This window comes from Ranitomeya variabilis, chromosome 1 (genome assembly GCF_051348905.1).
Source record: "Ranitomeya variabilis isolate aRanVar5 chromosome 1, aRanVar5.hap1, whole genome shotgun sequence".
NCBI classification, from domain to species: Eukaryota; Metazoa; Chordata; class Amphibia; order Anura; family Dendrobatidae; genus Ranitomeya; species Ranitomeya variabilis.
In genome coordinates, this window is record NC_135232.1 from 303119187 (window position 1) to 303133808 (window position 14622).

The window sequence follows — 14622 nt, forward strand, 5'->3', positions numbered from 1 at the left end:
GGGGCAAAAGGGGGGTGATTTGAACTTTAATTTTTTTTTATATTTTTAAAAACTTTTTTTAAAAAACTTTTTACTTGCTTCAATAGTCTCCATGGGAGACTAGAAGCTGCACTTGTCCGATCACCTTTGCTACATAAAGCAGGGGTGCAGTCTTGCTCTATGTAGCAGATATGCTCACTTGCCATGAGTGCCAACCACTAGGCGGCGCTCATAGTGATCCAGCAATGACAACCACAGGGGTCTCCTGCTAACCCCAGGTTGTCATGCCAACCCATCAGCGACCAGCGGTAATGTGACACGGGCACCAATGGGAGGAGGTAATGACACGCTTCCTGCGCGTGCATATTAAATGCCACTGTCAGTTTGACAGTGGCATTTAACATGTTCCCAGCCACACGTGAATCACGATTTCTCCCACGGCTGTTCCGGGCACATGTCAGCTGATCAGATCAAGTGTCATGTGCCGGAAAAGGTGCGGGCTCATCGCCAGAGTCTGCACTAAACAGGGTGAGGAATCCAATGACAGACTGTGTCCGTCATTGGGCGTTAAGGGTTTAAGCTGGTCTTATAATTAAAATACTTGAGTCTGCTGCTTTTCATAAGCCTATCTGGCCTACAATTATCTAATGTGCACGGCTAACTTAAAGAATTTATAGCATAAAACACTGCTGGCAACTCAGTCGGAAACTGTTACATTTACATTACTGCTGATATCAATAGCCATTTGCTACGATTGAGCATTGAGAAATTTGCTATGAAGTTTCTGGTTTCCACACATCTCAAAAGTTGTAAAAAAAAAAAATATATTATATATATTACAATCAACATTCAAATTACAACACCAAGAGGGTAAAGTTGTGAAATTATGAAAATTACAGGATTGATAGACGTGTTAATGATATGAAAAAGATGATAAAATCGAAAAAAAAATTTCAAAACATCACAATTTGTTCAGCATCACGTTTGAGTGCCATGCATAGAAGTATTTGTACTTTCATGTCTTGGCATGCTATCAATGAGGTTATTTAAGGTTGTCTGAGGAATGTCCTGCCACACTAAATGCACTTGGGCAGGTAAGTCAGCGAGATCTGTTGATGGCAGCTGGCTTTGCAATTGCCGACCAATATACTCAGATTTGTTTGTGGGAGACAAGTTAGGAGATGCTGCAGGCCATGACAGCACGTGCAGGCCATGACAGCACGTGCAGGCCATGACAGCACGTGCAGGCCATGACAGCACGTGCAGGCCATGACAGCACGTGCAGGCCATGACAGCACGTGCAGGCCATGACAGCACGTGCAGGCCATGACAGCACGTGCAGGCCATGACAGCACGTGCAGGCCATGACAGCACGTGCAGGCCATGACAGCACGTGCAGGCCATGACAGCACGTGCAGGCCATGACAGCACGTGCAGGCCATGACAGCACGTGCAGGCCATGACAGCACGTGCAGGCCATGACAGCACGTGCAGGCCATGACAGCACGTGCAGGCCATGACAGCACGTGCAGGCCATGACAGCACGTGCAGGCCATGACAGCACGTGCAGGCCATGACAGCACGTGCAGGCCATGACAGCACGTGCAGGCCATGACAGCACGTGCAGGCCATGACAGCACGTGCAGGCCATGACAGCACGTGCAGGCCATGACAGCACGTGCAGGCCATGACAGCACGTGCAGGCCATGACAGCACGTGCAGGCCATGACAGCACGTGCAGGCCATGCAGGCTGCTCAGAGTAGCACAAGCAACATGTGGCATTGTGATTTTGAAAAACGGCTCCTGGGATACTTTGGAGAAATAGCTGTATCACTAGTCTCACAACCAAATCGATGTAACTGAAATGAAGACTAGAGGGGTTTGGCTGCCAAACATTATATCACCCAAACCATAATCCTGGGAGCAGAACCAATGTGATGCACCCTTGTGAAGGCATCTATATGGTGTTGCTCATGTGGTCTCCAGACCAATCTCCGACTATCATCATCCAAGACAAAAGCGAGACACATCGCTGGATAGGAAAAAACTCTATTTCAGCCTGCATTACTGTCTCGATCTGCACTATGATAGACTTTAACCCCTTAATGACCGCCAATACGTCTTTTAACTGACCTGAGATATAAGAGAATATCCTCCCCATACAGTTGACAATCCAGCAGCTGCCGGCTGTACACTATAGCTGACAACTTGCTGCATCAGCCACGATCAGTGTTTGCACCGTCCAAATCTGTTTAACCCCTTAGATGCTGCTTTCAATAGTGACTACATCATTATAAATGGTTAACAGACTGTGGGGGCTTCCTCTTTATCCCAATTGGTGCCCTCAGATCATGATTGTATGGTCCTGATGTTTGTGATTGGCAATTCATGACCAAATTCTGGCCTAAGAGTCTGCCGGCTGTTGTAACCTGTTCAGAAGTTAGAGGCATTTAGGTGGTAAAAATGCACACTGTCATTTCTGTCATGTCAGTTTGCATTAATTTCTAAAAAGCAACTGAAGGGTTAATAAACTACCTGACAGCAGTTTTCAATATGTCAGGGGGTGCTGTTTTTAAAATGGCATCACTTTGGGGGGTTTCCAAATAAATGGGACCCCTAAAGGCACTTCAAACATGGCTAAGTCCCTAAAAAAATAAATTTTGTAAATTTCCTTGAAAAAATGAAAAATGACTGCTACATTTTTAAACCTCCTAAAATGCTAACAAAATAAAAGAACATTTTACAAATGGTGCTGATGTATAGCAGACATGAGGGAAATGTTATTTATTAATGTTTTGCTGTGGTATGACCATCTGGATTAAAGAGATAATCATTCAAAGTTTGAAAGTTGCTAATTTTTTTTACATTTTTCTCAAATTTCGGATATTTTTTGTAAATAAACACAAAACACATCAACCTAAATTTACCATCATCATAAAGTATAATGTGTCACGAAAAAACAATCTCAAAATCACTGGAATTTGTTGAAGCATTCTAGAGATATTACCACATAAAGTGACACTGGTCAGATTTAAAAAATTTGGCTCCGTCACTAAGGGGTTAAAGCAAACCAGTTACCAGGTTTGGCCAATATGTGGTAAGGCCACCACAGTTAAGGCCTATTGTACAGCATTCCTTAATGCTGTATATCTGCCTCCAACCCGACCTGAAAGAGAAGAAAAAGAGCTTTTATCCTACTCACATGCGGGGCGGTCCAGTCCGAGGGGTGTCGATGTTCTTGGTCTGGCACCCCTTACAATCTCCACCCTTCTTCTGGCTTCATGTGAAAGACGCGTCCGTACGTCATCCACACAGTCTTCCCAGTGTTCCTGCGCATGCGACGGGGCTCTTTGACCTTTCCAGGTGCCTGTGCACTGCAGTACTTTACTCAGCCCTCAACAGGGCAGAGAAATATGCATGGCGGAAGACTGTGTGGATGATGTAAGGACGCGTCCATCCACATGAAGCAAGAAGGAGGGCGGCGATCCATCAATACCCCTTGGACCGGACCGGTGTGCAGGTGAGCATAATAAAAACAATTTTTCTTCCATTAGGCCTGAAAAGTGGTGGCCTTACCTCATATCGGCCAAACCTAGTTACAGGTTCCCTTTAACAGCAGTGAAGAGAAGTAAATGGAACACTTCTAATTGGACATTTAGATTGTAGTTCAGTATTATGTAAAACCTTGTGGAAGTTTGTGTACACACTGTTTGACACCATAGGTTTGGTTATGTGACATCCAGCTTCAATTGCAGTACAGAATGGATCAATCATGGAACCAAAGGTATGGCAATTTCTTCAAAGTGTCCCAGGAAAATTTTTCAGCATGACGCCAGGCCACACGTTGCTTGTGATACTGTGAGCAGCGTGCATAACCTAAGAATGCTACCATGTCCTGCAGCATTTGCGGAAATTGTTTCCCCTCGAGCACATCTAGGACGTCATTGGTTGGCAATTGGAAAGGGAGCTGACAGCAGAGGATTTCCATGATCAAGTAGATACAGCTTGGCAGAACATCCCTCCCAAGTTGTAAAGCGCTGCGGAATATGTTGGCGCTTTATAAATAAAAATTATTATTATTATTATTATCCCTCAGCCAACCACTAACCATCTCATGGATACCAGCCAAGACGTGTAAGTGCATGTATTTCTGCATGTGGCGCTTATACTTGATATTGAATAAATCTAGATGATTTGAAAATTTTGTTCCCATTTTTGCCATCATTTGCATATCATTAAGATTTCTATCGAATCTGTGATTTTTGTAACCCCACAACTTTTTTCCCTCTTGGTGTTCTAATTTCAATGTTGAGGAGTGCATAAACAGTTAAAAACAAAAATTCAATCACCTTTGACGGATCCATGATGACAGTGGGAACGAAATTAAGGAAAATATGATTGCAGTCGGTGCGGATACTGGGATTATTAAAGGCAACTTCTAGTTCATCCATAGCCTCAAGCAGTAGACGTTCCCCTTCATTTTGTAAATACTCAAATGAAGCTTCCTGAAGACAAATAATGAAAAAAAGTTTATTCTCAACAAACACTCTGGGATGTTATCTTGGTTCCCCTAATTGCATCTTTATGTTCTAAACAGTGCTGCTGGGCACTGCAGTTCGGCTCTTATTCTCTTCAATAAGATTTGATCAGCAGTAGTCGCCAGCAACCACGAAACAGTACACGGAATTTTGATGTACTGCTTCATACAGCAGCCCCCTTCGCTGAGGGGATTACAGCTGATCGGTGACAGAGCTGTGTAATGGACCTCCACCGATCTTACATTTATGACCTATCCTAACAATATGTCATCAATATAAAATTAGCAGTCAACTCCTTAAAATGGAAACACCAATGAGCTAAAAAGTTGGCAAAAAAAGGCCTAGTTATTTAGGACCATCCATAAAAGGATATACACTATATGATTACATACAGAATTGTCTTAGCTTATCTGTTACTAATTAGAATATTTTAGGAAAGAAACAAGAAATTGGCAATAAACAGCACCTTTGTAACAAGGTCAGAATGTCGAATAATGGCACGGATGAAGAATCTGTAATCGGTAACCTCTATACCGGCTGCTACTTTGGCTGCTCCAAGATAGACGTGCATTTTGTGGTTGGCACAGGGGACAGCAGTCAAGTCAAAGTTCCGCATTCTGTTTAGCTCCAGCTGAAAGGCCAGGGCAGGCTCTAGATGTCTGTAAATGCGATCCTCAGAAAACTAAGAAAAGCAAAACATTATTTCAACATTTCAAAATTGTTTCAACGTATACACAAAACATACATTTAGTGAATTGCCCAATAATACAGTAAATTAGCCAAACCTCATCTCGTGCTCTAAACGTGAAGAATTTGGGGAACTCTCTCTGCAAAAGAGCAAAAATTAATCACATCTGTAGACAAACTACTCTTATTAACTATTTATTTGAACTTAAAGCACTTATGCCATACGGAACTTTCAAACGGAACTGGAAAACCCATCTCTTCAAGAAAGCTTACAGCCTGCAATGACCACACTGCCACCACGCCACCACTGGAACTGGTCCTCTCCTTTCAGTACCAGCCTGTCATTGATTGATTGTTCTCTCTAATTTATATTTGTATTTTGTATGTAACCCCTTTTCATGTACAGCACCATGGAATCAATGATGCACTAAAAATACTAATAACAATAGTAACAACAACAGTACTAATAACACTAATAATAACAGTAATAACAATCATAATAATAATAATAATAATAATGATATTCCCACAGGACATTCTTCAACAACAGAAGGCCCCATTAAAGGGAATCTGTCACTAGGTATGTGCTGTCCTGCCTGACATACGCCGCTATGCCTCCTGTTGTTGATTCACAGCTAAGTGTAACAGTATGATGGCCCTACAACCCTCCTACACAAAAAGAATGATAGCTCCCTATATCCCCAGACAGTATGATGTTCCCACAGCCCTCCCACACACACAGTAAAATGGCCCCCACATTCACCCAAACACTATGATAGCCCACAAGATAAAAATTATGAAGGTCCCGTACAGCCCCACAAATAGTCAAATAGTAAGATCACACACAGTCCCTGGTGACCGTTTGCCTTTAAAAGTGAAAATCACAACAAGTCAATACAGTTTTAGACAACAATGTGACTATGATAATAATATAAATCAACATAAATATCTGAGCAGCAGAGCTATGCAATTCCCTCGTTTGATCTCAAACTATGTATTAGTCTGGTCACCAATAGGAAAGATGACCTGCCTTTCTCCAGCAAACAAGCTCAGACTCTCCTTTGTATTCCAATGAAGCATGGTGGTTTGACAGCCGCAACACATGCAGGGATTACATCAACTGGCATTCCCTACATGTTTTGCGGCTGTTGAAGAGCCACGAGAAATGCACAAGTGGGGAATTAAACTGAAGTCACTCGGTTAGCACACAAGCATGCTCAAATAACGCATTACCCAAGCACGCTCGCTCATCACTACTAATTATCACAACAACAACAACAACAACAACAACATGTTCACCAACCTGCTGGGCTATCAAGAAGGTGATTCTCCTAAGACCATAGTCTACCAAGATATTTTTCTGCAAAACAGAAATCTGGTTAATAACAAAACAAATACCTCCAAGTAATTATTTTCCTCTAGAAATGCATGTAGAATTACATGTTTTATACAGTACAGACACACCTTCTCATTTAAAGATTTTTCTGTATTTTCATGACTATGGAAATTGTACATTCACACTAAAGGCATCAAAACTATGAATTAACACATGTGGAATTATATACTTAACAAAAAAGTGTGAAACAACTGAAATTGTGTCTTATATTCTAGGTTCTTCAAAGTAGCCACCTTTTGCTTTGATGACTGCTTTGCACACTCTTGGCATTCTCTTGATGAGCTTCAAGGCGTAGTCACCGGAAATGGTTTTTACTTCACAGGTGTACCCTGTCAGGTTTAATAAGTGGGATTTCTTGCCTTATAAATGGTGTTGGGACCATCAGTTGTGTTGTGCAGAAGTCTGGTGAATACACAGCTGATAGTCCTAGTGAATAGACTGTTAGAATTTGTATTATGGCAAGAAAAAAGCAGCTAAGTAAAGAAAAATGAGTGGCCATCACTACTTTAAAAAATGAAGGTTAGTCAGTCCGAAAAATTGGGAAAACTTTGAAAGTGTCCCCAAGTGCAGTGGCAAAAACCATCAAGCGCTACAAAGAAATTGGCTCACATGAGGGCCGCCCCAGGAAAGGAAGACCAAGAGTCACCTCTGCTTCTGAGGATAAGTTTATCCGAGTCACCAGCCTCAGAAATCGCAGGTTGACAGCAGCTCAGATTAGAGACTGAGTCAATGTCACACAGAGTTCTAGCAGCAGACACATCTCTACAACAACTGTTAAGAGGAGACTTTGTGCAGCAGGCCTTCATTGTAAAATAGCTGCTAGGAAACCACTCTACGGATGGACTCTACATGTCTGGTTCCCACCGTGAAGCATGGAGGAGGAGGTGTGATGGTGCGGGGGTGCTTTGCTTTGTAACACTGTTGGGGATTTGTTCAAAATTGAAGGCATACTGAACCAGCATGGCTACCACAGCATCTTGCAGCGGCATGCTATTCCATCGGGTTTGCGTTTATTTGGACCATCATTTATTTTTCAACAGGACAATGACTCCAATCACACCTCCAGGCTGTGTAAGGGCTATTTGACCAAGAAGGAGAGTGATGGGAGTGCTACGCCAAATGACCTGGCCTCCACAGTCACCAGACCTGAACCCAATCGAGATGGTTTGGGGTGAGCTGGACCGCAGAGTGAAGGCAAAAGGGCCAAGAAGTGCTAAGCATCTCTGGGAACTCCTTCAAGATTGTTGGAAGACCATTCCCGGTGACCACCTCTTGAAGCTCATCAAGAGAATGCCAAGAGTGTGCAAAGCAGTCATCAAAGCAAAAGGTTGCGACTTTGAAGAACCTAGAATATAAGACATATTTTCAGTTGTTTCACACTTTTTTGTTAAGTTTATAATTCCACATGTGTTAATTCATAGTTTGATGCCTGCAGTGTGAATGTACAATTTTCTTAGTCATGAAAATAAAGAAAAATCTTTAAATGAGAAGCTGTGTCCAAACTTTCGGTTTGTACTGTACTAGACCGATATCATTTTCATTCGAGGAAAACCAACTTATTACAGCTGTAAAAAGAGGGATTTTTGGTGCTCACCGTAAAATCTTTCTTGGAGCCTTCATTATGGGACACAGGTAACCATGGGTGTATGATGCTGTCGCTAGGAGGCTGACACTATGCAAAAAAATGAAAATAGCTCCTCCCCAGCAGTATACACCCACCGACAGGCACCAAGTACCTCAGTTGGTGTAAAAGCAGTAGGAGAAGCTCAAAAACTCAACATATGTACCTACCCATCAACAAAAGGCTGTAGGCCCAAAGGTGGTACAACCAGTTAAGGAGGGTGCTGTTTCCCCCAATGAAGGCTCCAAGAAAGAGATTTTTACGGTGAGTACCAAAAATCCCTCTTTCTTTATCGCTTCATTGGGGGACACAGGTAACCATGGGATGTCCCAAAGCAGTCCCAAGGTTGGGAAACAAAAGGAAAGCAAAGAAAAACAGACTTCGGTCGGTCAGTGCGTAACTGCCACCTCTAGCACCTTCCTTCCCAAGCCTGCATCAGACAAGGCATGGGCATGAACCCTGTAAAACCTTGCAAAAGAGAGTAATGATGACCAGGTCACAGCTTTACAAATCTGTAAAGCCGAAGCCAGGTGACAAACTGCCTAGGAAAGCTCCTACCGCCCGGGTGGAGTGAGCCCTTACCCCCAGAGGGGGCTGATTGTCCTGAATGTGGTATGTCTCCAAAATTGCCGAACGAATCCAACGGGCAATAGTGGACTTGGAAGCTGGGAGCCCCTAACGACGACCTTCAGAGATGACAAATAGGGCATCACAGCTGTGAAAGGAAGCAGTCCTTGAAAGGTAGACATGGATAGATCTGACCAGATCCAACTTGTGGAGGGACTTCTCTAGGGAATGAACTGGAGAGGGGCACAGAGAGGTAAGGACAATTTCTTCAGTAATGTGAAAAGAAGCAAATCACCTTAGATAAGAAGAAAGGAACGGGCCTGACAACAACCTTGTCCTGATGGAGAATCAGGAACGGAGAATGACAGAACAGTGCCGCTAACTCAGAAACTCTCCTGATGGATATAATAGCAACCAAAAAGGTCACGATTCAAGACAGGGGAGAAGCCGGAATGTCTTGAATGAGCTAGAGAATTGACAGTGCGGAAACTTGACCCTTTAGTACCAAGAGAAACCAGAATCAAGGCCCGATTGTAGGAACCCCAGGATGGAAGGAAGAGGAAAAGACAGAGACCAAACTGTTGTCCTCACACCACTGAAAAGAAGGCTTTTCAGCATCTGTGGAAAATACATGCGGATGGTGGTTTTCTTGCCCTAGTCATGGTCTGAATGACCTGATGAGAAAAACCGGCCTCCCTCAGGACTGCGGCCTCAGCGTCCATGCTGTTAAACTTAGAGACTAAACTCTAGTGGAAGAGGGGGTCTTGTGAAGGAAGACCAGGATGGTCTATAAGCCTCCAGGGAGCTTCCATGATGATTGTTCACTAGCTCCGCGTACCAGGCCCTTCTTGGCCAGTCCAGGGCTACCAGGATTACGGGGATTCCCTACATCTTTTTTTTTACAACTCTCGGAACCAAGGGGAGAGGCGGAAAAAGATAAGGCAGTTGGAATTGGGACCATGGGATCACTAGTGGTGATGAGCGAGTGTACTCGTTGCTCGGGTTTTCCCGAGCACGCTTAGGTGACGTCCGAGTATTTATGACTGCTCGGAGATTTCGTTTTTATACCGGCAGCTGAATTATTTACAGCTACTAGCTTGCTTGATTACATGTGGGGATTCCCTAGCAACCAGGCAACCCCCACATGTACTCAGCCTGGCTAGTACCTGTAAATCATTCAGCTGCCGCGATGAAAACTAAATCTCCGAGCAGTCATAAATACTCGGAGGTCACATGAGCGTGCTTGGGAAAACCCGAGCAACGAGTATACTCGCTCATCACTAGGGTATCTCAACCGATGTCCAGCAGATCCTGGGACCCGGCTACAAACTGAGGAACCTTATGGTTCATCCGAGATGCCAACAGGTCTACATTCGAAGTGCCCCATCTCTGGCATATTTAGTTAAAAATGTTGGGGTTGAGAGACAACTCCGCCAATGCGAGACCCTGACAACAATTTTCCACCCCGGAATGTGATGTGTAAGGCTGATATGGTAGGAACGTGACTCTGCCCATCACAGAATCCTCACTACCTCTGACATAACCAGTTTGCTGGAAGTCCCTCCTTGGTGGTTTATGTAAGTCCCTGCAGTGGCGTTATCCGATTGAATTAGGACAGGGGGCCTGCTAATAGGAACTGCCAGCTGCAAAGGACAAGAAAAGTTGCCCTGATCTCCAGAAGATTGATGGGATGAGTGGCTACTCGAACGTTCCAGTGACCCTGCTCTGTGTTATGATGGAAGACCACTCCCCAACAGGGGATAATGGCGTCGATGGTGATGACCTGCCACCAAAGAGAGAGGAAGGACTTCCCATGCAGGACTGAGGCGGATAGCGTCCACCAGGTCAGGGATTGCCTCACCTTGAGAGGCAGCAAAGTGGGCCGGTCCAGGGAGACGGTCCTCTTGTCCCATGTAAATATTAGGACCAGCAGAAGAGGACGTGTAAGAAAACTGGGCAATGGGCACAGCAATCATCTTCCCCAGGAATCTCATGCAGGACCGCAGGGAAAGAGTAAATGGCCATTTTAGAAGGCAGACTCCTTAGTAGAGAAAAATAAACTTTTCCTTTGGAAGGAAAACACGGGCTTGGACCATGTCAAACCTCATCCCCAGAAACACTAAGCGTTGAGCTGGGGTCAGGGAGGACTTCTCTTTGTTGACAATCCAGTCGAGATGGGTCAGAGTGTCCAAGGAGATCTGAAGGCTCAGATCGCAGTCTCGGCAGGACGACCTCAAGATCAAAAGATCATCCAAATAAGGGATTTTAAGAAAAACCTTTGGAGTGAAGGATGGATATAACCGCTGCCAACACCTTCGTAAACACTCTGGGGACCGTGGCCAGGCTGAATGGAAGGGCCGTGAACTGGTAGTGATCCTCCTGGATCGCAAACCGCAGGAATCTCTGATGTTGAACACAAACAGGAATGTGAAGATAAGCATCCTGAATATCTACAGAACAAAGAAATTTGCCCGGTTCCATGGAGGTGATCACCGAACGTAGGGATTCCATCGTGAAATGGCAGATCCGAACGTGACGGTTCAGTCGCTTGAGATCCAAAATCGGACAAAGCGAACCGTCCTTCTTCGGGACTACGAAAAGATTGGAGGAGAATCCCAAAAAGCGTTCGTTCCAGGGAACCGGTACGATTATTCCTGTGCGTAGAAGAGAAGAAGCGGCCTGAATAACCCCTGGAGCCTGAGACGGGAGTCTTGACAGACGAGACGGAAGGAAAAGTATTACTGGGGGGAAGAAAAAGTAAATTTTGTAACCGGTCGTGACTATCTCTCTGACCCATGCATCGTTGACCACCGACACCGTGCATCCCAGAAGAGAAGAAGAAGCCGGTCTCCCACCCTGGAGATCCTCTTGGGTGGGGGGAGACCCGTCACGTAGAGGAGAACTTGTTGGCCAGTGAGGTGCGGGTCTGAAGGAGGGCTTCTTCCTTTCCCCTTGGGCGAAAAAACGGCCCTGCTGTGAGGAAGTCCCTGATGAAGAGAAGAGCCGAAAGGAAAAGAAAAAGAAATGACCTCTTCCTATTGAAAGGACCCTGGACTGGGGAAGAGAATTGCTTTTCCCGCCAGTAGCATCCGAAGTTATCCAGTTTGGATCCGAAAAGCCTAGGGCATTGAAAGGCAAGGTTAGAGAGACTGTTTTGAGGGTGGATCAGCATTCCACGCTTTAACCAGAGGATGCGGCATATAGCAATGATGTTGCGGTTTGCCATGGCGGAACAAACGGCAGCACCTAAGGAGACGGTCAGAAGAGGGCAATCTGGTCTGCCTAATCTGCCATCTCATCCGGAGGAGCTGCTGCTAGGATACCCTGGTGAAGCATTTTTGTCCAGGCAGAAATGAACTCAGCCACCCAGGTGGAGGCAAAAATGGGACAGAGAGAAGCACCGGTAGCTTCAGAGGCGGAATTGGCTAAGGACTAAAGCTTAAGGAACACACCGTCCGGCAGAGACAAGACTGTCGCAAGAGATCCACATTAGGGGATTCTGCCCATCTGCCAACAAGGTCTGGGCTGAAGGGATAAAGAATGTCTAGCTGCTTCCTTCCCGGGAAGCGCTTTCCAGGATGTTCTCAGTGTTTAGCCATAATTGCTTCAAATTCCCTGTGATTGGGGAAGGTTCGTGAAGGAAACGGAGTGCTCCTGAGCAGGAGCCTCATCCTCCTATAGGTTAAGAGTTTGGGTAATTGCTGAGATAAGGCTGTTGACAATATCCTGCATTTCGATACCTGATCCGTATCAGACTCAGATTGGGAATCCACATCTGACCCAAAAACCGCCTCCGAAGAGGGAGCATGGGGAGAGGAGGGCTTTGTAGATGATGAAAGAGCCCGCTTCCACTGCTTTGTACCAGATTTGTCCCTGCGATGATCATGGTCAGATGTGTGCGAATCGCAGTGAGAGGTGTTTGGAGCACTGGTGGCGGCAAACAAATATGAAAGACGCTCCAGGACCTGGTCCAGGGACTGTGATACTTTAGTCAGGTCAGAGAAAGACTGTGACATGTCAACAGCCCACTACGAGGGAAGGGGTGTGTTCTTATCTCGGACTTTAGGGGGCTCCTGTGGGGCAGACATGGAGGAAAAGCTGCAGGATGGACAGACGGGGGAAGGCTGACCTGAGGACCACTTTCTTTTATAAAGGGCACAGGCATAATGAACCACCTTAGGCTTAGAGGGCTATGTAGTGAACAGAAATGGTAGCGGTGTCCCCCTGTGGGCATGTTTTTGGCTAAATGTGGGTCGGACACCGAGGGCACAGAAGTTATGCAGATGAGAAAACAGTGTCTCAGACAGATTTTACATCTACTGAGGCACAAGAAAGCTGAAGCATCGGTTCGGCAGCGTTACAGCCAGCATGATGCATAGTGGTGGGCGTGACTAAGAACGCCGAATGGTGAAAAAGTAAGAATCTGATAGGCTGACACACCGGGGGGTGTGTCCGGACAGAAGGATAGGCCGGCCGGCTAGAAAAGAAGGCGCCCCTCCGACTGATGAATTGCCGGGGGGGGGGGGGGGGGGGGGGGGGGCTTGGCGTGCACCGGCAAGGAGAGGGAGCTCCACGACAGGAGCGAAAAAAAGGCGTTGAGAAGATACGCGCGAACCGGGAGGAATAATGGCCAGGTCAAAGCAGGAGACGCTCTGACCCGGCGAGACGTCCTATTGTGCCAAAAAGAGCGCAAAATTCAAATACGCTGTGGTGAGTGGCTGGGGGACCTGGAGGAGAGGCGCAGCCAGGGAGAGAGAAGGATGTGCCCAAGGTCTGAGACTGGACTGTGGAAAATGGCAGCGGCTGTGCAGGTAATAATGCAGTAAAGCCGCCCTGTCCCCTGTTGAGGGACGGAAATGCTGAGGGGTCTCTGCCATGCACCACTGCGGGGGGGACATACATACATACTTGTGAAGTGGATCTCGGTTCCTCTTCACTGATGAGGATCACATCAGGAGCCCCCAGGTGGATGAGGGTAACTGGAAACAGGGATCCTCCATCCCGCACCATCTCCAGACGGTGCAGAAGACAGCATCAACCCCATATGAGAAGGGGGGAAGGCCACTGCTGGTGATCACCCTCTTCCTCCCAGCCCTCTTCGAGGAGAGAGGTGGGGAAAAGGCAAAGGACTGGCCACCGGGAATCACCCTGAAACACCTGTAGGGGTGACAGAGGATAAGGTCCTGCCTGCGGGTTTGAGAGTGGGCGCATAAGTACAGGAAAACAGGGTGAGAAATTACCCCGTTACCCTGAAGATGAAGAATCTGAAAAACAAAGGAAAAAGATTAATAAAACACAAGATACCTGAAATGGAAAACTGCAGATCTGGGATCAGATTCAGGTCTGCCTCCTACAGACACTAAGCTAAAACTGAGGTACTTTGTGCCTGTCGGTGGGTGTATACTGCTGGGGAGGAGCTATTTTATTTTTTTTTGCATAATGCCAGCCTCCTAGCGACAGCAGCATACACCCATGGTTACCTGTGTCCCCCAATGAAGAGATAAAGAAGAAACTTCACGCTATTTCACTATAGGCCTATGCCTTAAACAGTAAAATACACTAAAGAATCTATTACAGTGCACACCTTTGACTGGGAGAAAGTTCTAAATGTTGTCACCAGATCCTCATCCTCCATTCGGTCTGCCGACCTTATAGCCACATTCAGTATGTGGATGGGTTCTTCACGGATGTTCTAAGAGCAAAAAAGATAAGAATAATAAAATCGCTTGGCAAAAAAATCAAATGGATAGTTGTGTATTATTTTGACAATTAATACTGTATTCTGATGTAACGTGGAAACAATCTAAAATGTGGTTTTTTTTATGAGCAGAAT

The 14622-nt window shown here is 45.6% G+C and overlaps 1 protein-coding gene across 6 annotated transcripts in view; it reads right to left on the reverse strand.

The window, feature by feature from the left end:
- ACACB (acetyl-CoA carboxylase beta) overlaps positions 1-14622 on the reverse strand; it is a 240050-nt gene that overhangs the window by 40498 nt on the left and 184930 nt on the right. For all 6 annotated transcript variants that reach the window (XM_077295957.1, XM_077295946.1, XM_077295937.1 and 3 more), the window contains 5 exons: positions 14374-14481; positions 6509-6565; positions 5304-5345; positions 4985-5200; positions 4330-4485 (listed from right to left, as the gene is read on the reverse strand). In XM_077295957.1, the coding sequence (XP_077152072.1) occupies positions 4330-4485; positions 4985-5200; positions 5304-5345; positions 6509-6565; positions 14374-14481 (579 nt within the window). The remainder of the gene's footprint in view (positions 1-4329; positions 4486-4984; positions 5201-5303; positions 5346-6508; positions 6566-14373; positions 14482-14622) is intronic.